This window comes from Ananas comosus, linkage group 5 (assembly GCF_001540865.1).
Source record: "Ananas comosus cultivar F153 linkage group 5, ASM154086v1, whole genome shotgun sequence".
Taxonomy (NCBI): Eukaryota; Viridiplantae; Streptophyta; class Magnoliopsida; order Poales; family Bromeliaceae; genus Ananas; species Ananas comosus.
Window position 1 is genome coordinate 14397180 of NC_033625.1, and position 24393 is coordinate 14421572.

Here is a 24393-nt window from a genome sequence, read left to right on the forward strand (position 1 = left end):
TGCGATGAAAAAACTGGTGGATTGCTGTACTTCTTGCTTGATGTAGTTCATCAGGCTTCTCATTCCTCGAGGTACGATATATAGCTATATTGAATTAGCCTGTTTTCAGAAAAATCTAGGCCTCAAATTTCATTCAAAACTATTGCCATCAATTACATGAAATAAATGAAAGAAATTGTCAGTTCTTAGCAGGAAAAAGGACCATGTACTTTTCTATTTCCAAGTTCATAATCAAATGTTCTATAGTTCACTCATTTAGCATCTTCCACCTTCTTAAGATCAGATAGGATTTAGAAAAAAAAAAATGGTATTTTAGTGAGAGAGGCCTCATATGTTCCATTCGAAGCAACTTTACAGCTCTATTTATTTTTCGCATTATGTCTTACCCTATCTCCGATTGGTCGCAGATCCTTGAAGGCTGCAAAGTTAGAAAATATGTTGTTAGGTTGATTGTAGAACAACAAACAAATCAAAGAAACAAAACAATTTTAGATGTTATTGAATGTGAATCTTATTATTCCATTTCCATCAGGAGTAAGATGATTAAGAGTCTCATTCCTGTTACAGGTGGCCTGTAATCTTTAAAAAAGAGAAACAATTGTTTTTTGTGTTAACCTACAAAAAAAGAAAAAAAAAAAGCAAGTTGTTCATGCGAAGGTACAACGAACGTACTTAGAGTAGCGGCGCCTGAATCCGCCAGGGTATCATTGAGTAACTCGCCGATTATGTCGATAGAACTTTTCTGCGCATAATATGTTGTATAGTGACTAATTTCCACAAAATCTAAGGACCTCTTAATTAGAGCAGACTCATCACCTGTAAATCTTGGCAATCTGTTTTTAACCCTTGTTCTCATTGAAATTGGGTAGTCCCCAAAGACCAAGGGATCTATAAACCTGTCAGATTCAAAGATCAATGTATCAGATTGATTGATACATTGCTTTTCATTTATGTAATGATGTAGGCAAATTGGTGATTGTACCATCCAAATTGAAAATCCTGTGCTCTTTGTGTTGCAGCAATGTCTTCAGAACTATTCGTCATCGGTTCCAACCAAATGACATCTAATGCCTATTCCGACAGATTCGTGCTGCGTCGACTGCATTATAAATCAATGCGTGAAACCAAAGAAATGTATGAGGCAAACAGCATAGTATATGCATCCTCAGAAATAATTCTCTGCTGTAGTTAACTTTTATGTAGAATCAAATACACTCTCAGCTGTAGTTAAAAGCAACTTTTCCACACTCCGTAAGGCTGTGTGCAAAATCAGTAATTACTTACAATAGAAAGAGTTAAATTAATTGAAGTAACCTTTTTCTTTATTGTATACATCTCAAATTACATTACGAGCAAGCAGTTGTAGAATGCATCATACTATTGTACAAAAAAATACGTAATGATTAATTCGAAAAGAGAATATGTTATAAAATATAATTTTTTTAAAAAACTAAATAGCATGTTATCTGTTTTATTTATTTTTTAAAAAATAAATTTAACTGAAAATGTGAATTAACTAAAATTCGAATTTGAGAACTCGAATAGCAACCACCAAATCATTAATTTACCACTTGTGCTAGGGACCGTCGGTAAGTATATATGGATCTTTAGTCGTTGCGAATCGATGCTCCTTTTTGTTTGGATGAAAGTGGAAAGGAGGTGAGGCCGTTTTCAACCGTAAATGATCTCTTATGTTGTTTATTTCGCCGTAATAAAAAATTGGTTGAAACTCGAATTATCCGAAATCGCGTAATTGACTTCGGTCCATTCTGGGCCAAAATCAATCACGGTGAAAAAAGGTGAAAGTAGAAATAATAAATAATATTACTTATATTAATTTAAATATACTTATTTATGGCATTAATTACTATTTTATTTAGTTTGCATATTTAAAATATGATAAAATTTGATTAGTTAAGTTTTAGTATTTTCTTCATTTACTTTGTACATTTAAAATATGCTGAAAATTGATTAGTTAAGGATTAATATTTTTTTTACTTTATAATTTATTATTCTAATGTATAACAAAATAATTTAGTTGTTTTAAATTAAAACTTTTAATTATATAGAAATATAATTATATTAAAACAATATAAAATTTGAATTTTTTTAAAAATCAATTTTTACATATGTACAATATGGTTTCTTACAAGTATGTTAAAATTCATAACTAAGCAGTAAAGGAAGAACAACAATATAACCATCAGATACTCTTAAAAAAGAATAACATAGATGATAATAATTTGCTATATGATCACAAAGTAATGGCTATATTGCACTTTTGGTTCTCAAGCTTTGAGAGGCTTCACTTTGATCCTCAAACTCCGCTATGCTAGGAAGGAGCCATTCGTGTTTCGGCCAGATGAAGGTAACATTTTTATAAAATTCAGGACAATTGATTTTTGTATACTTTTTCTATAATACGGTGCTTATTGAAGGATTTTTTTTTTAGTGAACAAACAAATTGTTAAAGGATTAGATCAAACTGTGGTCACAATGAAAAATGAGAAGTTGTCTTGGTAACAATTCCACCAGAGCATGCATTTGTATCGGCTGTGAAAAAAATACATGGTACGGGATTATTAACATTTTAATTATTTTCATTTTTGAATGGATGAAGCGAAAGAATTCTCAGAATTGATTTCAAAGCAAAATGTTGTATATTTTTTTCTTTCTTTATTCTCTGCTTGATAAAAAAATGTAATATATTTTTTATATTATTAACCAATTAAATGTGGCTATTTCTTACTTTTTTATATTTTTTATTTGTTTTTTTATTTTGTATATTTTACTATAATTTCTATCCGCCGCAGCGTGCGGGTGCCTACACTAGTTAAACATGATTCGTAAATAATTCGCCCTAAAAAAACGGCCGGTTGCTGCGAGCCTGCGACGCAGCCTCGCGGGCCTCGCGGGTGGCNACATGGTACAGGATTATTAACATTTTAATTATTTTCATTTTTGAATGGATGAAGCGAAAGAATTCTCAGAATTGATATCGAAGCAAAATGTTGTATATTTTTTTCTTTCTTTATTCTCTGCTTGATAAAAAAATTTAATATATTTTTTATATTATTAACCAATTAAATGTGGCTATTTCTTACTTTTTTATATTTTTTATTTGTTTTTTTATTTCGTATATTTTACTATAATTTCTATCCGTCACGGCGTACTGGTGCCTACACTAGTTAAACATGATTCGTGAATAATTCGCCCCAAAAAAAGCCCCGGTTGCTGCGAGCCTGCGACGCGGCCTCGCGGGTGGCCCAAAGACCAAAACAAGAAAGAAAAAAAAAACTTTCTTGAAAGATCGCNTCGCATATTGATTTTAAATTTTTATTTTGGGCCTTAATCTCGAGTGCTTAATTGAATCTGTCCATTCTCTGTTATGCACAAAGAAGACCCAAACATAGAGCTAAATAATCTTAATTAACTTAAGGGACCAGGAACTCTTCTATTATACCTAATCAATTTCATGATCTTGTACTGTCGACACTTGCAAAAGAAAATTTTGTTGTGGTCTTTCATGGACCATTGACTCAGTGGGGTTTCTACTTAATTTTTTGAAACATAACTTTTTAGTATTAGAAATGCAGCAATTTTTCACTATATAATGAGAAGATCCGGAGAATAAGAGTTTGAAGATGTCTAACTTTAGAATCCTTCTCTTCCTCTAAACTCCGGATTTCAAGCTTTTACGTATGCTTATATGGGGAATAGTGAACTTTATGTATCTTTTATTTGTTTACTATTTAGACTTTGGAATTTAGATATGATAGTATGCGGTTATGCACTATGCAAAGTGCCAGTTTCATCTTGTATTTAGTTTCTAACTATGCTTGTATGTGAACCTTTTATATTTTACATTTAAACGTGGACTATCTTGATCTCTTATTTGCTTAATTATTTCTTTATTTTGAGGCATAATATAGTTTACCTTTTTTTTTTTTACCTTAATTAGTTTAATTTTGTAGCTCTTTATTCTTATATTCTTAAAAAAATATGAGTATTTATGCTAATAGCATAAATTTTGAGAGGAAAAAAACTTAATTTAATAGCCGAATTTTTGATCCCGAATTTTTAATTGGTGAACGTATAATATCTGTATAAATCACGTATCCGAATAATTGGCGAATCCCTTTTTTAGCCCTTTTTTTCAACGAATTTAAAAATTAGAAGGCAAATTTTATCCGAATTATACCCGTACCGAATTTTTGCCGAATCCGAATTAACTAACTATGGTCGCTGCCCTCTCAAAAGGAGAGAGAGAGAGAGAGAGAACGAAAGTGCGAAAGGATATCTCCGAGCTCAAAATTAGGGTTTCGTCTTCTCCGAGCTCAACATTAGGGATTCGTCTTCTCCGTCTCCCTCCTCCGATCTTGGTGATCTTCCTTGATCGCTAGGGTTCTTTCGATCTCCATCTCCTCCTCCTTCGAGCCCGGCGATCTCCCTCGATCGCTAGCGTTTCTTCTTCGTCTTCGAGCTCCTCCGATCTCGGCGTGCGATCTCCCTTGATCGAATTCACCTCAGTTAACTCTTCTCCTTCTCAAGATCGAGGGTGCTGGTTTCTTGATCTCGTATGAAGAATTAGAGCGTATCATCTGTTTGATCCGTTGTTTTCTTCCCTTTTCCCGTGGATTGATGCCGTTGTTTTTAGAATTTCGGCTATTATTGCAAAAGAGAAATAGAAGAAGCTCTTTTTATTAGTGACATATGTGGAGGTTCCAATAATTTCGTCTTTCTTATTTTTAGTTAAGCTGGACGAATGAAGGTTGTGGTTTCCTGATCTCTTATGAAGAAATTAGGTCATATCACCTGTTTGATCCTTTGTCCTCTTTTGTTTTGGTGAAAAAAAAAGTAGCTTTTCTTGTTACTGTTTTCTTTCTTTTCTTTGAAACAAAATATTGGTACTACTTGTTACTGTATATCTCTGAGTCAGATTCTCTTTCGATCTATTTTGGTTACTCGATAATAATTTTGATAAATATATGCTGAATTTGTTCACTTTTACATTGTATGAAGATCTTAATAATTTCGTTCGTCTTCTTTCTAATCTAGTTCAATAACAAACATTATGGTTTTCTGATTTCATATGACAGAATCAAGGCGCATCATCTGCTTGATATGTTGTTCCCTTTTCTTTTGGTACGATAAGAAGCTATCTTGTTAGCATATTCGGTATATTCTACAAAAGGAATGGCTTTTTTTTTCCTTTTTTGTATATCTCTGGTTTGGAATCTTGCGTCTTTCTTGGTTTATTTTTAGTTATTTTTATAAAATGTGGAATATTTTTTAAATGGACGTGTATGTACCTCCTAATTCTTGTTGCCTTTGGGATTTATTTGTTGTTTTTATCACTCTTATGTGAGCCTTATTACTGGATTTTAGGAAGCTAGCTGCGACCTGTAAAAAGTAAGTGAAACATTGCATTTGTCATTAGTAAGAAAAAGCTGATCTTCTAGTTAAGAGAGGGGAGAGCCATCTTTTAGGACATCTCCTTTGAAGGTTGTGATTTCTTGATTTCACATGAAAATTAGGGCATGCCATATGTCTCACCCGTTTTCCCCTCGCAAAAATAGCTATATTTGTTATTGTATATCTCTGATCCAGATTCTTTCACCTACTTAATTTGTTACTGTATTTATTTTTCTTGATTAATTTACTTTCTACTGAGGAGTTAGTGCAGATTGATTTCTCTGGGTGTTATCAAATTCTAACCAAGATGATAAATCCGTCCACGATAGAAGATTTCCATTTTTTGCTTCATTGACTCTTTCCTATAGTATTAATATATATAATACTTTCCCATGCTTATAAATGTGATTTTCAATCTTCTCTCCAGCTATATATAATTGCGGCAGGAACTGCCACTCAAGAATAAGCTGTTACATTCTTCTCTGGTGTTAGTTTCTGTCACAATTTTATTGCATTGGTGGGTGGGAAGTTTCAAAACACTTTTAGATATTTTGGCTTTCGAAGGCCTAAAAGCGAGTGCTTTTGGCAATGCAATTCCAATTAAGCCTAAATATGCTGACTCAGTTGTCTTCTATTTTTCGGCTCGATTTGATTATTGTAGTTAATGATAGCATTTAGAAACACTGTATTTTCTATTTGTGATCAAAACTTGTTGACTTAATTTTATATTCTTAGGGAGAGAAAAAAAAAAGAACGAAAGGAAGGATGTTTAACGGAAATAATGGCAATCTTCAGTTCCCCTCTTTCTTGGAGCAAGAACAATTCCGTTATGGTTCTAGTGCATCTACTCAATTGCAGTTGTTTGGAAACACTGAATGTGAGTTTTGTGATGCATCGTTGTTTTGTCTTTGCTAATTGCTTGTTAATTTTACTTTTTAATTATGATTATTTGCGCTGTTGCTTTGTACATGCATGTAATTCTCCGATATATACTGTTTGGCTTCTATATTGATGTTATTAGTCTATTTGAATCATTCCATTCTTTCAGCTTATGGGGATTTATGTCCATTATTCTTTAGACATAGTTTCTCTAGCTCTGTCGTAAATAGCTTCACTCATTTATATGCCAATTGCAACATGATATGTAGGTGAAAGAACTATGCCCCATCTAGTAGTGCACAGTATCAAGTGACTAATGAGAAGTGGCAAAATATGGAATTTAATAAGAAAAGAAGAGAACTTTATTAGGGCTTGTTGGCACTGCCAAAGTGAGTCGTTAGTGCTATTAGGCGAAACACATAATTAAATGCCTCCAATAGCTTCTCCCATAGTACACGAATCTTTAAATTTGCGTTTCTACATTAGGGGGAATCTCATTTCAGCTTCCATTTGCATTGGAAGCTCCATACTTTCCATTTGCCATTGCAACTGAAAGATAAAGTAGAAGCATGCCAAATAAGCAATAATAAGTATTCTTCGGTTTGGAAGGCTCATCAAGAAACTTCTTTGTCATTCTCATCGGAGAGCAATATTGTTTTGTCAGGTTTTATTCTATGTTAGAATTCGTTTCTTCCAACAAAACTCCTAAAGTAGAACTGTGTGAAAATTACCTGTTAAGAAAAGTTTCTTATTGATATACACTAATGTTTGCTAGAAGGGGGGGGGGAGAGAGAGAGACACACACACACACACACAACTCCTAAAGCAGAACTGTGTGAAAATTACCTATTAAGAAAAGTTTCTTATTGATATACACAAATGTTTGCCAAAAAAGAAGACAGAGAGAGAGAGTAAGAAAAGTTTCTTATTGATATTCACAAATGTTTGCTAGAGAAAGAGAGAGAGAGAGAGAGAGAGAGAGAGAGAGTTCTTATTGATATACACAAATGTTTGCCAGAGAGAGAGAAAAAGAAGAAGTTAGCTACTATTCTTTTATATTGTCAACCCTACATCTCTCCGTTCAATGGTTAAAAACTCAAAAGCACCAACTCCTTGGTGCTTTTGAGAGTATTCTATATCAACTTATATATATATATATATATATATATATATATATATATATATATTCTTTACTTGAATCGAATCTGATTTTTCTATTTCTTTACTTGAATTGAACCGGATAAACTTGTTGCATTGGATCAAACCGGCCCAGTTACTCCACATGTTTCCATCTTTGAACTACATTTTTCTCGATATTTGTTCGCACGCTACTCTTATACTCTCAAGCTCTGGGTACTCCCTTCGAGCATCCACCATGGTTGCCAAATAGGTCTTACACCCTCCTTTGATCATTTTCCTCGCCCTCGCCGCAGATATAGTCGCCGCGAAGCGCGAGCTTTTACACGCTCAATATACCAGCTCCTCCTGGTTAGGCTCACGAAAAGTGATTACCTTGCTTTCATAGTCTATGACCGCATAGTACTTGAAAAGCCAATTGGTTCCCAAGATAACGTCGAATCCCCACATCCGATCTAGCACCAGCAGGTCTATCGGCATAATCCATTCGCCTATCTGAATTGGACACGCCAAACAAGAATTGTAAGAGCTCCATTGTTGTTCAAGCAACCAGAAACAAAAATTCCTCACAAGAATTTCTATTCGACATCTATTTCCAGAGACGAGAGAGACGAAAAAACAGGGAGGAGAATGCGAGTACCAAAGATAACGCTGAGGACGTTGAGTAAGACGATGCTCCGAATCTTCGTCGGCACGAAAGATACAACCTTTCTCCAAATCGATCGCCTCCGTAAGAACCCTAATCGCCGCACACCCACTCCCGCTTCATGGCCACGGGCCAATTGGGCAGAGGAGGAGCCCTCCGCCCCCGTAGCGTCTCCCTCGCCCTCGACGAAGCTCAGCTCCACGGGAGGTCCCATGTCGGGGGGCACCTTCTTCCATCTTCGGTTCCGTTCCACCGATGGTGTCGTCGGAGTAGGAGGAGGAGATTGGGGGGAGTAAGAAGAGGTGGTTTGTATAAGGATTCTTCTAGGGTTCTTCTTGGTGAGGAGGAAAGAGGAAGCGGAGGAGGAGGCATTGGTTTCTAAAAAATTACTTTTATTTTATTTTTTCAAATGGCTCTTCGTTTTGCGTTGCATTTACTCACATTTATTTAATTTTTAGTGGCCCTTGGTCTACCATTTATAAGAAAATATATAATGTTTGTACTTAAATTTATATTGCATAATTATACAAAGGAGGTGTTTCCTCTTCTAATGGTCCTCGAAGACAATAAGTATTGACTAAAATATGGAGTCATCAAGAAAGGGGTTGAAGGCATTGTGGTACCTCACGTAATCGCCGGCGTCGGCAACGAAAGCCTTAAATAAGGGTGCGAAAGGGTTCGATATCTATATAACAAATTTTCTTCTCCTATAGTTCTTATTATCTTTTGTTGATTTGTAATTCCATTATAAAAGTTTCTATATATTTTTCATATTATTAGATTTAATCAAATATAATTATATTCTTTTTTTTTTACTGTTTCATATTTGTTTATTTAATATAAAAATTTTTACTCCGCCGCGTCGTGCGGGTTCCTACACTAGTGTTATAAATAAATGTGGAATGAGCAAAGCTTTTGTTCTTATAATTCCAGTGAAAATTGGACAAAATTAATTTAATTTCACTATATTTATTTTTTTAATATTAGATGTTATCATTTAAACTTTCAAAAATTTTATTTTTTTAATTTAAATTAATTTAATTTTAATGTTTTTTTACCAAGTTTTTATTTTGTTGCACATAGAATGATTTGACTTGTGTTTTTTTTTTTGGCAAATGGGAGATTTTTTTATTAAGGGAAAATTTCAAAAAAATCCCTTGTGGTTTCAATTTTTTTTCATTTTAATACTATGTGGTTTAAAATGTATCAAGTTAGTATCATGTGGTTTCTTCTCACTTCATCACTTTAATACCCTGTGGTTTAAAGTTCATCAAGTTAGTACCCTGTGGCTTTGCACTTTATCACTTTAATACCCTGTGATTTAAATTTTGTATTAAGTTAATACCCTGTAGTTTTTTAAATCACAAGGTACTAAAGTGATAAAGTGTGAAACCACAGGGTATTAACTTAATACACTTTAAACCACAGTGTACTAAAGTGATAAAGTGAGAAACCACAGGGTACCAACTTGATATACTTTAAATCACATGATACTAAAATGAAAAAGTATAAAACCACAGGGGGTTTTTTGAAGTTTTTCCTTTTATTAATTCATCTAACCGGTTCGGCGAATCAGTTTGAACCGGTTCGGTGCAAAGCTTTTGTAATCTTAGCTCGAGTCGCAAACTTTTGTAATCTTAGCCCGACCGGTTCCCCCCTCAAATGATTAAAGGTTCGACGAAACCCTAGTCTCCTCTCTCTCTTCGCCCCATCTTCATCCTCGACTCTCCGCCTCCGCGTGGCTCCGAAACTCTAATTCCTCGCCCTAGCTCATCTTCTCCTACAAGCCCTAGTCGAGGTACCTCTCGCACTCCCCAATTGCAACAATTTTTTAATACTGGTCCCAATCCCCAATTGGAACCAGTTTTGTGACAACAAACGCGGATGGGGTTCTTTATTTGCACTCAGTATGATGCTTTCTCTTTGATTCTTCATTGTGTTGTAGTTATTTTCCAACAACAATATCTTACCTTATTCTGCGTGTAGTTGTGGCATTTTTTTACAAGGGGTTGTGAATTTGGGGCAACTTTAGTAGACAGCAAGTTCCTATATTGATCTAAAACATATAATCTGTTTGATTTAGGCTATAAACTATTCATTGTTCAAATATGCCTTATTACATGTCTTCTGTAAATCGACCGTGACGGCGTATAATAATCGAACCAACATTCAGTTATTTAGGTTCTGCCTTTTTATTCTTTGTATGCTTGCTTGTATATTAAATTCACGAGGACTTGAAATTTTTGCTCAAGGTAACATGTCGCAGAGCAAAGCATCACTTGGTCTATCATGGGCTCCCAAGGTGCCTATCTCTTCTGCTCAACAGTTAACAATGAAGAATAGTATTAGCTTGAATAGATATTCATTTAAAAAATTGTCAAAGATGTAATCCGATAAGAAATAATTCAAAAGAATGCACAAAAATCAAATCCTAGATGGATACAACAACTGCATCAATTATGAAATCCAAACTATCCACGAAATTAATCCGAATAGTATAGATAAATTAAATCCTAGATGGATACATAATAAATATTCAGTTAGCTTCCTCTACCGAAAAAGCCATTCGATTAGCTTCTTCTTCCAAAATCCAAAGACATCGACGTAGAAAGAAACCCTAGAAGTGATTCGACATTAAGGATGGAGATGGAGCTCCGGCAACACTAAAAACGAAATATTTTAGATGTTAATTTTCNACAAACGCGGATGGGGTTCTTTATTTGCACTCAGTATGATGCTTTCTCTTTGATTCTTCATTGTGTTGTAGTTATTTTCCAACAAACAATATCTTACCTTATTCTGTGTGTAGTTGTGGCTTTTTTTTTACAAGGGGTTGTGAATTTGGGGCAACTTTAGTAGACAACAAGTTCCTATGTTGATCTAAAACATATAATCTGTTGAGTGAGGCTACTATGCTATCGGAAGCACGGAGCTTTCCGTGCTTCTATCTCGTTTTCGATGTTGCGACTTTCGAATCGTCGATCGGCTCTGTNATCGACGTAGAAAGAAACCCTAGAAGTGATTCGACATTAAGGATGGAGATGGAGCTCCGGCAACACTAAAAACGAAATATTTTAGATGTTAATTTTCAATATTTAATATTTAAGTTGTATGAAATGAAAAAAATTCAAAATAGTGTACATGAATCAAATCCTGGATAGATACAACAACTGTGTCAATTATGAAATCCAAATTATCCGTAAAATTAATCCGAATAATATAGATATAAATCAAATCATAAGTAATTGGGATTTAGAAAAAGAAAAAAAAAATTGTGATTAGGGTTTTGATCCGTTTTCAAAAACTTACCCGCTTGACTCGTCCATGATCGCGGTCCAGCTTCCTCTACCGAGAAAGCCATTTGAATAGTTCCTTGTTCCACAAATCCATAGAGATCGTTTGATTAGCTTTTTCTTCCAAAGAGCCGAAGAGATCGATGTAGAAAGAAACCCTAGAAGCAAATCGAGGCCGAGGATGAAGATGGAGCTTAGGCAACACCCAAAAAAAAAAAAAAAACTGTAGAAATGATGAGACAGAGAAGAGTAGGGGCCGAAGGGATGCAATATGAAAAGGCGGAGGGACTGACAGCTTAAACAAAAAAACAGGTGAGATAGAAGGCGGAGGGGTGGACGGGATGTGGATTAAGGGAGAAGCGGCCATATGAGAATATTAAACGGCTCCTTGGGAGGAAGAGGGTAGCTGACAGGTGGGTCCCACCGCCTATAATTTTAAGTAAATTATGCTGACATGTAGGCTCCACAGACCTAAAATTATGTTATGCTTGCCACGTGGACTAATTATGGGGCTTAATATAAGTTAATAGAAGTTAATAGATGTAACTAGCAAAAAAATTTATAGCTACAGTGCTCTCGAAAAATATGCGCATATATATGGCTACAAACAACATGTATGCATATATAGGGTCCGGCTACTATCCTATTAATAGGATTGGGACTCTTGTTTTATCAAGTCGATTTGAATGATCGGAATTTCAAATTGATAATCGGCACCGTTGAGGTTGATCTACACAATTTGAAATGTTTAGAAACCAAATTTTGTATTATTTAAAAATTATTATCAAGTTCATCTTAAGAGTTGAAAAATGAACGGTCATAAATGAATAACCTTCTTAAAATAGAGATTAGACTTTCTCAGTTCGCAATCATTGTTATCAAACATTATCTAAATAGTATAAAGAATTTTCTATCAAAAATTCAAGCAAAAATAGTATAAAGAATTTTCTCAAAATTTAGAAACCAAATTTTGTATATATATATATAGTTACTACAACAAACACATATAATCCATTACAATATCATAATAATATTACACAATATCACCCCAAATCTCTCCATANTAATTTCACCATATTTATTTTTTTAATATTTATATGATATCATTTAAACTTAATTTTTTTTATTTATTTTAATTTAAATTGTTTAATTAAAAAAATTAGTTAAATAGTAATTCTGTTAATATATTAATATTTAACACATTGAATTCATATGTTGGATTTTTAACGGGCTGAATAAGAACGTAGAAAAATAAATAAATTTTTTCAATGAAGCTATCAACTTTATAGTGTTGATTTTTTTTCATGTGCTATCTCTCGCATCTCTCTCACATCTTATCGACATTTGTTTTTTTACCAAGTTTTTATTTTGTTGCACATAGAATGATTTGACTTGGTTTTTTTTTTTTTTTTTTTTTTTTTTTTGGCAAATGGGAGATTTTTTTTATTAATTTATCTAACCGGTTCGGCTAATCAGTTTGAACCGGTTCGGGGCAAAACTTTTGTAATCTTAACCCGAGTCGCAAACTTTTGTAATCTTAGCCCGACCGGTTCCCCCCCAAAGGTTCGACGAAACCCTAGTCTCCTTCTCTCTCTCTCTCCCCCCCGATCTTCATCCTCGACTCTATGCCTCCGCGTGGCTCCGAAACCCTAATTCCTCGTCCTAGCTCATCTTCTCCTACAAGCCCTAGTCGAGGTACCTCTCCCTCTCCCCAATTGCAACAAATTTTTAATACTGGTCCCAATCCCCAATTGGAACCAATTTTGTGACGACGAACGCGGATGGGGATCTTTATTTGCACTCAGTATGATGCTTTCTCTTTGATTCTTCATTGCGTTGTAGTTATTTTCCAACAACAATATCTTACCTTATTCTGTGTGTAGTTGTGGCATTTTTTACAAGGGGTTGTGAATTTGGGGCAACTTTAGTAGACAACAAGTTCCTATATTGATCTAAAACATAGGTGTTGAGTTAATCCTGTAATCTGTTTGACTTAGGCTATAAACTATTCATTGTTTAAATATGCCTTATTACATGTCTTCTGTAAATCGACCGTGACGGCATATAATAATCGAACCAGCATTCAGTTATTTAAGTTCTACCTTTATATTCTTTGCACGCTTGCTTGTATATTAAATTTACGAGGACTTGAAATTTTTGCTCAAGGTAACATGTCGCAGAGCAAAGCATCAATTGGTCTATCATGGGCTCCCAAGGTGCCTATCTTCTCTAAAAAAGCAAAAGAAAGCGCAGGAAAGTTGCAAATAAAAGAACCCACTTGGACGCCCGAGAACGAGCTTGTAGATGGATTGTTTGTTCCTCCGAGGGACCCAAGAAAGTTGAATAAGCTGATGAAGAAAAGTTTGAAAGATACCGCTGGTGCGAGTTGGTAAGCGGATGTCAAATGAATTCTAGTTTTGCATCTGACCTGTTCGTGTCTTTCTGATAATTAATTATCTTATAGGTTCGACATGCCTGCCCCGACTATCACCCCTGAATTAAAGAAGGATCTAGAGATTCTCAAGGTGTGCTATTTTGCCGCCTTGCTGTTATCAGTTTCCATAATAGTTTGATTTAGTTCAAAATTTAAACAAAATGTCGTTTTTTTTATGTGGATGGAAAGAAGCTTCATTGTGTAACTCGTAATTTTTTTCCTTTATGGCATCGCGAAATAATAATTTCTTGAGTGCTTGTAAACATGTAGGAGCTTATAGACTTGTGCAGTAGGGTAGATTTGAATTCTCGATTCTATGATTAAGAAGTAGAGTATATAAAGTTCTACATCCTTTTTTTTCCCCTTGAAATGTCTACATATCGTGTTGGTCGATTTACGACCAGTTTCATAAGCAAAGTCTCTCGAGCTATATTGGTATTGCATATCCTATGCGTAATTTTTGGAATCTTCTAGTGCTAACACTTTCAGACATTTAGAACATTTTCTCTGTTATGTTTTATGTAATTAATACATAACGATGAATGAACTTATTTCTACTTTAAACTGCCACTGCCTTCATATTATCTTGTTGAAAATGCGTGACATTAGATAAAATCCTGTTTGTGCTAGATATAATGTATAAAAGAGAGATACATGACTAATTATACTGTTGAAAAAGAATTATGGTGATGAGACTGTTCATGTATGCTGCAGTTGAGGAGTGTAATTGACCCCAAAAGGCACTTCAAAAAAGGTGACAAGTCCAAGACCCTTCCCAAGTATTTTCAGGTAGGCCATTTTCTTTACTGCGGTAGTGAAAAAGATCATTAAAATTCTACCTAGTTTGTTAGCGATGACTAATTTGTTCACATGTCACATGTTTAGGTGGGCACAGTTATTGAACCTGCATCTGAGTTCTTCTCAGGCAGGCTGACAAAGAAAGAGAGGAAGGCAACATTGGCCGATGAATTGCTATCTGACCATAATCTCAAGGCTTATAGGTAAGTACTGTCTATCCAAATGAGATCTCTTTATGGTTCTTCTAGAGTTAGTACTTCTGCTGGACTTCTTGGCTGCTTCCTACTGAGATGATCTTTTGGATGGCGTGGTATGGCAATAGAGTCATTCCTAAGCCCCTTCTGTTCTATAATTATGTGGGTTTAAATCCCCTTTCGACCTTTTAATTGGTATTAGAAGCTCCTCTAAAACTCTGTCACTCAACTGGGAAACCAGTAGTTGCTTTAATCTCTATAAAATAGTAAGTTCTACTATTCTGGTATATTCATTCCATCAAATTGGTTGATTACTAGGCTACTTCCAAACTACTTCGCTGCTGTGTATATATATTTTAGATAAACATTCTTGTATCCTTTTATTAATTGGCTTTTTTTCGATGCAATGCAGGAAACGCAAGGTACAAGAAATCGATGAGTCCCGTAAACCTGGTGGTGTTGAGAAGTGGAAGATCAAGGGTCGCAATTCCCGAAAAAGGGCCAAAGATAGAAGGAGATGAGATCATCGTGCCAACTGATTCAACGTAGATGCAGGGTAAAGTGGTGAGGAGGGTGCGAGTTGATCATTGCTTGAATTGCGGCAATACATTACAAAGCTTTAGATTCGTATCGCATTGAGTGTGTTTCGGTTTGTACAAGGGCCCTATTTTTGCTGTATCACACTTCATTTGTAGCAGAATATTCACTTGTTTAACAAATTTCAGTACTGCGGAACAAATTGCCATGCTACAATGAGCATCCATCTGAAGTTCTCTGAAGCTATTACTTCGTATTCGCATTATTAATTTAATTAAACCATCCTATTTTGAATCAGAAGTAATTGTCCCTTTAGACCTGAAATTATAATAGTTATTTATTTATTTATTTTTTTCAGATAGTGAGAGAGAAAGGCAACAAGGTAGCAAGCTATCCTCATGTTTTGAAAAATAAATTTAGTCAAAGAATGTAAAACAATTAGATTTTAAACTTCCAATTTTGAATATCAATTATTAAATTTTTAGTCAACTATGTTAGTAATTATAATAGACTTTGGGTGTGCTTTTATCCGGTTTCGCCATAATGTCACACTAGTTTTTACTATTGATTTTATGAGGGATAAAAGAGATTACAGAAATGTTCAAAACTTTTCTTTTGTTAAAAAAATTGTTTTCATATATGGTCGTGATTATAGAAGACAATAATTAAATTTGAATTCCGAATTGCACGTTAATATTATTATATTATACATATAAAACTGCGACGTGGGTTTCGTCGTGAGAGGAGCAGAAAAAAGTCGGTAGCGATGCTTTACTTTTAACCGACTCCTTGAAAGTCGGCGGCGAAACAACACTGTGTGCCGATTTCGTGCTTTGTATTTCTCCCTCGCCCCAGCGAAGGGCCAGCGAACTCCCGATGTGAGCTATGTTCTTCTCCAAAACCCCGCCTTCGCCTCAACCATGGCGTTGCGTTCCCAAGATAAGACCCTACCCTCTCTTTATCCCCCTCTCCAATGCCTCCTCCTCCGCTTCCTGTTTCCCCCTCGCCAAGAAGAACCCTAGAAGAATCCTTATACAAACCACCTCTTCTTACTCCCCCCAATCTCCTCCTCCTACTCCGACGACACCATCGGTGGAACGGAACCGAAGATGGAAGAAGGTGCCCCCCGACATGGGACCTCCCGTGGGGCCGAGCTTCGTCGAGGACGAGGGAGACGCTGCGGGGGCGGAGGGCTCCTCCTCGGCCCAAGTGGCCCGTGGCCATGAAGCGGGAGTGGGTGCGCGGGGATTAGGGTTCCTACGAAGGCGATCGATTTGGAGAAAGGTTGTATCTTTCGTGCCAAGGAAGGTTCGGAGCATCGTCTTACTCAACGTCCTCAGCGTTATCTTTGGTACTCGCATCCTCCTCCCTGTTTTATCGTCTCTCTCGTCTTTAGAAATAGATATTCGACTAGAAATTCTTGTGAGGAATTTTTGTTTCTGGTTGCTTGAACAACAATGGAGCTCTTACAATTCTTCTTGGTTTTCGCCTAGTTAGTCATTAGTATATGTATATTTGAATAGGGATCGTAAATTAGTTTTTTGGAATTCTTTGTACTTGACAGTGGAAAATTTCACTTTTTAATTGTGTGTTACACTTTTTACAGTTGAAAATTTTTTGATTAGAACTGGATCCCTCCGCCTCCCGAGAAATTTACATAATCGTCCAATAATTTTGCTCTTCTGCGACATTCTGGCATGAAATTACTTAAAAAGTTTTGTTGTCATGTTGTATGTAAACAACAAATAAAATATACACTTCAAAACCTTCAATTGAAAAACTAATTCTGAAGAGAATCTCCTTTAATCCTCACTCCGTTCTCCTGACTCTCTTTGTCAGCCAGTAATATATGCGTTGTGAAAGAGGCTGAAGTCATCACAGATCCTGCAGTCTTCGCCGTAGTGCGATTCGCTGTATCTGCCGTCCCATTCATACCTTTTGTATTAAAGGCGCATGAGGACATGCAGATCCTTACTGCAGGAGTAGAATTAGGGTTTTGGGTCAGTTTAGGATACCTTGCTCAGGCTGTTGGATTACTTACTTCTGATGCTGGGCGTGCTTCTTTTATTTCCGCTTTCACGGTAAGCCCTAGTTCTTATCGGATTACATCTTTGACAATTTTTTAAATGAATTTCTATTTGACACAGTGCAAGCTAATAATATTCTTCGTTGTTAGCTGTTGAGCAGGTAATCATTGTGCCGTTGATAGATGGCATCATTGGAGCTGCTGTGCCAGCCTATACATGGGTCGGAGCATTTGTATCTCTCATAGGGGTTGCTATGCTAGAGTTCACTGGCTCTCCTCCCTGCGTACGTATGTTTCCAGTGGCTTAATTGCAAAATTGCACCAAATTTAATTTCACAATTTTTAAGGCTTGGTGGGTATGCTATGTGAAAAGCTCTGATGGATAACCGACAATAAAGATGTAATACTTGACCTCACGTTTTGTCTGGTTATTCCTAGTATATTTATTTGAATTCTATTTATTACCATTTTTTGCCCGGTGCAATTGCTAGTGGTAAATATGCCTTTAGGCTTTAGATACCTTACTGTACCGAATTGTTGGTTCAAGATTTCAAGTTAATGAACTTTCTACCTTTTCAGGTTGGTGATATTCTAAATCTTCTCAGTGCTGTATGTTTTGCAATTCACATGCTTAGGACAGAGCATATATCACGAAGTATTAAGAAAGAAAACTTTCTAACTCTCCTTGGATGTGAGGTTGGTACCGTGACTTCAATATCGTAATCCTTGTTACGTTGTGCATCTTCTTTTGATCTTCTCTTTGTATGTTGTTGAATCTCAAACTGATTTTGTGAATTTAGGTAATCATCGTAGCTTTATTCTCAACAATCTGGTTCATCCTTAAATGCTTGTTTCATCATGTGAAGCGATGGAGCTTGAGTTCGTTGTCATGGTCAAAGTTCTTGTGTTGGATGGTTTCATTTCCGTGGGTTGCTGCTCTCTACACGGGCATATTCTCAACTGGCTTGTGTTTATGGGCTGAGGTTAGTTCTGCACCCGGTATCATGCCATTTTGTTATCTTTTACTGTAAAAGTTCCGGTGCATTGTATCGTTAAAGTTGTTAAGGAAACTTTTTATATTTGTCCCCCTCACATTTCTATCTGGAAAGAGAGTGATAAGAAATGTTTATTTTTCGTAATTTTCACTTTTATGTCAGTTGAGTGCCATGCGTGACGTATCTGCAACTGAAACTGCAATTATTTATGGCTTGGAGCCTGTATGGGGTGCTGCCTTTGCATGGTTTCTACTTGGTGAGAGGTGGGGTGTTGTTGGATGGATCGGAGCTGCTCTTATTATTGGTAGGCTGATTGATTTAACATTTCTCAGCTTTGTATGTTCTTTCGGTTAGGTCATGAGATATAACGCCGAATAATCGGATAGCCCTTTTACTACTGAAGCTGCTCTCTAGTTATCTTTTATCACATTTCCCAACCCCTTTCTATGGACTCAAACTTTTTCATTTTCTTGCCTTTTGAACATGGTTAATCTCTCATGCCTGCAGGTAGTTGCTTGACAGTCCAGATCCTCGGATCACTTCCCGAGATATGCAAATGGTACAAAGGCAGCGGCCAAATGAATGCTTGAATGCATCAAATACAAAGAGCAGTTCTTTTCGGCTGTTCTCATTGATTCTCTACAAAATGAAGCTGATGCTCAAAAAAGGTAAGTTGCTTGGTTCATGAGTATTTGATTAGCATGATGATCAGATAATCTCATGGGATACAGTAAAGGAGGCCGAGAGCAGAAAACTGCAGAGATTTTGGGGGACGTTCGTGCGTACATATCACTTCATCGACTATTTGTTTGACCGGAGTTGACTATGACGATCTCAATTTGGAGAACTTCTAACCATACTCGAGAGAGATTTTTCAAGCAACTCAAGAGTGGTATGAAACGGAAAGGATGGCGGCAACCTGGTAATAAATGGTGCGTGATAATTCTTCCTCTCAAAGTAAAAACTGTCAAAAAACCTGAATACATGATTCTAATCCTGGTTGTTGTATATTTCATCTCAGAATTTGTTGCATTTTAACCTATAATTTGCCATATCACAATCCATTTTTGTTGTAAAAACTCTTTATTGTATAAACTGATGTTGAATCAGTGGAAATTAAATTGATCCCTACTTGGATGTCAGTGCCAGCAACCGCTCCATATGCTCTATTGAAAATGAAGCTGACTCGCATAACTCATCGAAACCGAGGAGAGTTATAGGCATCAAAGTCGCAAATTCGATTTCTTTGCTGATTCACAGCAAATACAGAGAAATTCAGAGAGCAAATGTAGATAAAATCATATTGTAAGTAGGAACAGGACTTAATATTGCACTTGCAAACCCTAGCATTAAGCCTTTTTCCACCCTCAATTCAAGCAGTCAAATCCAGAAATTACTACTTCCCGCTATTTTATAGACATCGGGCAAAAGGATATGAAATTGTCAAAAAACAGTGAATTTATCATGTAAGGAACAAAATAAAGACGATAAAAATACCGATCTAATAGTTATTACTACAGCCCATGTAATTGTTCCGGTAACGCAGGCCATACTGCTCATACACGGTATCCCCATAATTCACAGCCTTGATCTCAACCGTCCGTCGCTTGCTATCCAACTCTTGAACTGCTCCAAAAACAATCTCATTTGTAGTTTCGCAGCTTTGCTCATAAAAAGTTCGCGGACCGGATGAATACTGCTTATGCTGCTGTAGGTGCTGCTGCTGATGGTACATTTGCTGCTGCAGCGGCTTCTGCTGCTGTGAATCGCCTTCCCAGCTGTTTAAATAAGCCCTTCCATGCCTAATATGGTGCAACTTTTCTGGCTCTTTTGACATGAAAGCGTAGTTCTTTTTCGGGGTTGGAGTTCTTACCTCCAACGGGGGCGGCAGTTCATCGTCTGGGATGACAAAGCTATCTTGCACTGGCCAAGTTTTTGTTGCCCTCAACTTCTGCTGCTGATATAGATTTACTGCTGGTTTTTTTCTGAATATTGCACGGAAAATTTCTGTTGCTGATGATCTGGCTCCGCCGAGAAGCCTTCCTATTGAGGAAAAGAAGCCTTCTTCATGTTCCAGTTTCTCTGCTTCATCGTCGTTGGTGGGGATTAGCGGTGGTCTTAGAGATGATTTCATTGGTTTTTGGTATGGAGGCATGCTTGCTTGAATCGGAGTTTGAGGTCCCTGCAAGAGAAGTTCAGAGTAACAAATAGTATACATTCGAAAATAAAGGAAAGATATCCCAAAGTTACTAAATTTCATCTTACTAGCGCACACTCTAATGACCACCAAAAGAGTATCAATGCCTTGAATAAAATCAAGCAACACCATCAGAAATGAAAAGTGTAACATCGAGCATGAAATATGACAAAAACAAAACGTTGCAAATACATCCAATTGAAATCTATAGCTTTTGTTTTAGATAGGCCATATTCGCAAACTACTACTCGTGTCTACTAATCATTAACTAAAAAAAAAAGGGAAAAGAACAATTAATACTTACATCTTCTGATGACACAATCCCTCCAACTCGGCGCTGAAGCAAAGCAAGCATGTAACCAAAGAAAGCAGCGGCGAGAAGCACTGCAACTCCTGCACGACATTTCAGAATTAACTTGAGCAAGTATAAGTCTCCATTATAGGGGAAGAAAGAAGTGTGAGCAAATTATCTACCTAGAGGAAAGCCAGTTTCATATTGGTAAGCACAGTCTTCGAAATTAAGCTGAATCTCTCGGATTGCCTGGTTTCCTCTATCAATAATTAGAAGGGAGCAGCTACTACCAACATAAAGAACGTCAAAATCATTCGAAAATTTTGCATCTTGGCTTGGTCCATCTACATGTCCTCCCCTGTTGGACTTTCCTCCAGCGATGGTTGTAACCCCTTCATTTACACAGGCAACAAATACTCAGACCAAAATCTATGAATCCTCCCTTATACCAAGTGTAATGAAGTTAACTTTCTCATCTCGACAATGGTAGAACATGGCAAGTTGGTAGTATGTTAAACCAGACGAAAGAATACAGTAAGTTTTAACGTAAGCGAAAAACAAAATATATCACATTGTACATAGGGATTAGAAACTGGGCAGTTTCAGCTTACCCGTATCACTGATTTTTCTGATCGCCAAGTTCAAAGTGTCTGCCACATAAATATTTCCTCTATCGTCCACTGTAAATCCCTTTGGATGGTTCAACCTTGCTTCTCGTGAACGCCCATCAATATGACCGGAATACCCTTCCGGCGAACCAGCAACGAGCTTTGGCCTACTATCTGCAATTTGCCATCTGATTCACATGAAGAGACGGGATTCGAGAGAGACTCAAATATGACAAACAGTGAGCTTAAAGCAAGTTAAAAAAACTTGAAATGGTATTAACTGATGTTTCGCCAGCATTCACAACAATTTTTTTTAGATCTCATAAATTGTGCTCCTCTCTCTAATTGGTATTCCTCTCCCTACCAAACCTTTATCTTAGTAGGAGACAACAATGCTGTTATCAGTGTCAGGATCATTAAGTTTATCCTTCATAGCGCCTTAATCAACAAAAGTATAATCAGGAAAGAGCTAATATATTCAGGTAACATGTTCATTAGTTGTAAAATACATAATTCCAAGGAAAAAGACAAGATTTGAAGGTACCATACTTTGGATCTTGTGGAAGTTAAGACAAAGAACTAACAATTTCATCTGTCATTTTAACAAGAAGACTCGACAAGATAAATTTTCAGTCCACTTCAACCAATTATACGGTAGATTCAAAGAAACTATACATCAAACATTCACAAAACTGGGGAATGACACAATGGTGGATCCCTAACCCATCAAACGACAAGTAAATTTACACAACAGAGTACACATTCTTTCTAAAATTAAAAGAAAATACCAAAATGTGGCTTAAATGTAATGAATAAAAATGGCATAAATCACGCAAATTTGAGAACAGTTGAGTCGATTTAGGGCACGAATTTCACTCACAACTAGACAACGGCAGAGAAATCCTGTAGATGTTGCTGTTCACCGAATCGAGAACGAGGAGCTCCCCATTCTGCGTCGCCTCCACCGCGTAGGGCTCGATCCCGAGCTTACTCCCGTCGAACACTGTCTCCACCGTGTACCCGCCCTCGAATTTCACCGTCGATCGCCCCGCGATCGCTGGGGGAAAAAGGAAAAAAAAAAAAANGTCAAAGATGTAATCCGATAAGAAATAATTCAAAAGAATGCACAAAAATCAAATCCTAGATGGATACAACAACTGCATCAATTATGAAATCCAAACTATCCACGAAATTAATCTGAATAGTATAGATAAATTAAATCCTAGATGGATACATAATAAATATTCAGGATTTAAAAAAAAAAGAAAAAGAAAAATTATGATTAAGGTTTTTCGTTTCCAAAAACTTTCCTTCTCGATCTATAGACGATCGCGACTCAATTAGCTTCCTCTATCGAAAAAGTCATTCGATTAGCTTCTTCTTCCAAAATCCAAAGAGATCGACGTAGAAAGAAACCCTAGAAGTGATTCGACATTAAGGATGGAGATGGAGCTCCGGCAACACTAAAAACGAAATATTTTAGATGTTAATTTTTAATATTTAATATTTAAGTTGGATGAAATGAAAAAAATTCAAAATAGTGTACGTGAATCAAATCCTGGATAGATACAACAACTGTGTCAATTATGAAATCCAAACTATCCGTACAATTAATCCGAATAATATAGATATAAATCAAATCATAAATAATTGGGATTTAGAAAAAGAAAAAAAAAATTGTGATTAGGGTTTTGATCCATTTTCAAAAACTTACCCGCTCGATTCGTCCATGATCGCGGTCCAGCTTCCTCTACCGAGAAAGTCATTTGAATGGTTTCTTTTTCCAAAAATCCATAGAGATCGTTTGATTAGCTTTTTCTTCCAAAAAGCCGAAGAGATCGATGTAGAAAGAAACCCTAGAAGCAAATCGAGGCCAAGGATGAAGATGGAGCTTAGGCAACACCGAAAAAAAAAAAAAAACGGTAGAAATGATGAGACAGAGAAGAGGAGTAGGGGCGGAAGGGATGCAATATGAAAAGGCGGAGGGACTGACAGCTTAAACAAAAAAACAGGTGAGATAGAAGGCGGAGGGGTGGACGGGATGTAGATTAGGGGAGAAGCAACCATATGAGAATATTAAACGGCTCCTTGGGAGGAAGAGGGTAGCTGACAGGTGGGTCCCACCGCCTATAATTTTAAGTAAAATAATGCTGACAGGTAGGCTCCACAGACCTAAAATTATGTTATGCTTGCCACGTGGACTAATTATGGGGTTTAATATAAGTTAATTAATAGAAGTTAATAGATGTAACTAGCAAAAATATTTATAGCTACAGTGCTCTCAAAAAATATGCCCATATATATGGCAACAAACAACATGCATGCATATATAGGATCCGGCTACTATCCTATTAATAAGATTGGAACCCTTGTCCTATCAAGTCGATTTGAATGATCGGAACTTCAAATTGATAATCGGCACCGTTGAGGTTGATCTACACAATTAGAAATGTTTAGAAACCAAAGTTTGTATTATTTAAAAATTATTATCAAGTTCATCTTAAGAGTTGAAAAATGAACGGTCATAAATGAATAACCTTTTTAAAATAGAGGTTAGACTTTCTCAGTTCGCAATCAGAGTTATCAAACATTATCTAAATAGTATAAAGAATTTTCTATCAAAAATTCAAGCAAAAATAGTATAAAGATTTTCTCAAAATTTAGAAACCAAATTTTGTATATATATATATAGTTACTACAACAAACACATATAATCCATTACAATATCATAATAANTATTAAAAGTATTTGGAAACTAAATTTCATAATTTTTCGACATGATTTGGCTAGTGATCAAAAGGTCTCAAAATGGACAATTTTAATCGTAGATGTGATGCCTTTGTGAATTTAACGGTGTAAAACAATACAAATCTGATGAAATTTTCATAGAAAATTTTTTTCACTATTTAGAGTAAGATCAGTACATCTGATCTTAAATTTAA

At 36.0% G+C, this 24393-nt stretch overlaps 5 protein-coding genes and 1 long non-coding RNA gene across 14 annotated transcripts; 3 read left to right on the forward strand and 3 right to left on the reverse strand.

The window, feature by feature from the left end:
• On the reverse strand, nucleotides 4-23484 carry LOC109710181 (beta-glucosidase 40-like). Of its 4 annotated transcripts, none has more exons than XR_002216312.1 (6): nucleotides 11387-11735; nucleotides 983-1099; nucleotides 817-896; nucleotides 673-737; nucleotides 387-418; nucleotides 4-99 (listed from the first exon to the last, which is right to left on the reverse strand). XR_002216312.1 is itself a non-coding variant. In XM_020232659.1 (6 exons), the coding sequence occupies exons 3-6, from the start codon at nucleotides 1042-1044 to the stop codon at nucleotides 85-87; spliced, it is 333 nt and encodes a 110-aa protein (XP_020088248.1). In that variant the 5' UTR covers nucleotides 1045-1099; nucleotides 23166-23307; nucleotides 23445-23484; the 3' UTR covers nucleotides 4-84. The 4 variants fall into 4 exon arrangements, 3 of the variants coding, with proteins under 3 accessions (XP_020088248.1, XP_020088247.1, XP_020088249.1); XM_020232659.1 differs by lacking the exon at nucleotides 11387-11735 and adding exons at nucleotides 23166-23307; nucleotides 23445-23484 and having other exon boundaries at nucleotides 673-896; XM_020232658.1 differs by having other exon boundaries at nucleotides 673-896; nucleotides 11387-11528; nucleotides 11664-11759.
• LOC109710180 (rRNA-processing protein fcf2-like) lies at nucleotides 5075-15546 on the forward strand. 4 transcript variants are annotated; one of them, XM_020232653.1, is made up of 7 exons: nucleotides 5075-5145; nucleotides 6151-6292; nucleotides 13537-13759; nucleotides 13835-13895; nucleotides 14519-14593; nucleotides 14690-14805; nucleotides 15209-15546. In XM_020232653.1, exons 1-7 carry the CDS (start codon nucleotides 5125-5127, stop codon nucleotides 15315-15317), a joined length of 747 nt encoding a protein of 248 aa, XP_020088242.1. In that variant the 5' UTR covers nucleotides 5075-5124; the 3' UTR covers nucleotides 15318-15546. The 4 variants fall into 4 exon arrangements, with proteins under 4 accessions (XP_020088242.1, XP_020088245.1, XP_020088243.1 ...); XM_020232656.1 differs by lacking the exons at nucleotides 5075-5145; nucleotides 6151-6292 and adding an exon at nucleotides 10794-10806; XM_020232654.1 differs by lacking the exons at nucleotides 5075-5145; nucleotides 6151-6292 and adding an exon at nucleotides 12937-13065.
• On the reverse strand, nucleotides 7459-9088 carry LOC109710182. The gene is made up of 2 exons (XM_020232661.1): nucleotides 8072-9088; nucleotides 7459-7926 (listed from the first exon to the last, which is right to left on the reverse strand). The coding sequence occupies exons 1-2, from the start codon at nucleotides 8289-8291 to the stop codon at nucleotides 7814-7816; spliced, it is 333 nt and encodes a 110-aa protein (XP_020088250.1). The 5' UTR covers nucleotides 8292-9088; the 3' UTR covers nucleotides 7459-7813.
• Nucleotides 9551-10394, forward strand: LOC109710183. The gene is made up of 2 exons (XR_002216313.1): nucleotides 9551-9875; nucleotides 10330-10394. It is a non-coding gene; the product is annotated as an uncharacterized LOC109710183 (long non-coding RNA).
• On the forward strand, nucleotides 16134-19470 carry LOC109710178. Of its 3 annotated transcripts, none has more exons than XM_020232650.1 (7): nucleotides 16135-16684; nucleotides 17173-17414; nucleotides 17521-17643; nucleotides 17939-18055; nucleotides 18226-18342; nucleotides 18517-18658; nucleotides 18862-19466. In XM_020232650.1, the coding sequence occupies exons 1-7, from the start codon at nucleotides 16219-16221 to the stop codon at nucleotides 18942-18944; spliced, it is 1290 nt and encodes a 429-aa protein (XP_020088239.1). In that variant the 5' UTR covers nucleotides 16135-16218; the 3' UTR covers nucleotides 18945-19466. The 3 variants fall into 3 exon arrangements, with proteins under 3 accessions (XP_020088240.1, XP_020088239.1, XP_020088238.1); XM_020232649.1 differs by having other exon boundaries at nucleotides 18160-18342; nucleotides 18862-19464; XM_020232651.1 differs by lacking the exon at nucleotides 18517-18658 and having other exon boundaries at nucleotides 16134-16684; nucleotides 18160-18342; nucleotides 18862-19470.
• On the reverse strand, nucleotides 19737-22286 carry LOC109710179. Its single transcript, XM_020232652.1, has 5 exons — nucleotides 21733-22286; nucleotides 21455-21639; nucleotides 21026-21235; nucleotides 20856-20944; nucleotides 19737-20536 (listed from the first exon to the last, which is right to left on the reverse strand). The coding sequence occupies exons 1-5, from the start codon at nucleotides 21747-21749 to the stop codon at nucleotides 19856-19858; spliced, it is 1182 nt and encodes a 393-aa protein (XP_020088241.1). The 5' UTR covers nucleotides 21750-22286; the 3' UTR covers nucleotides 19737-19855.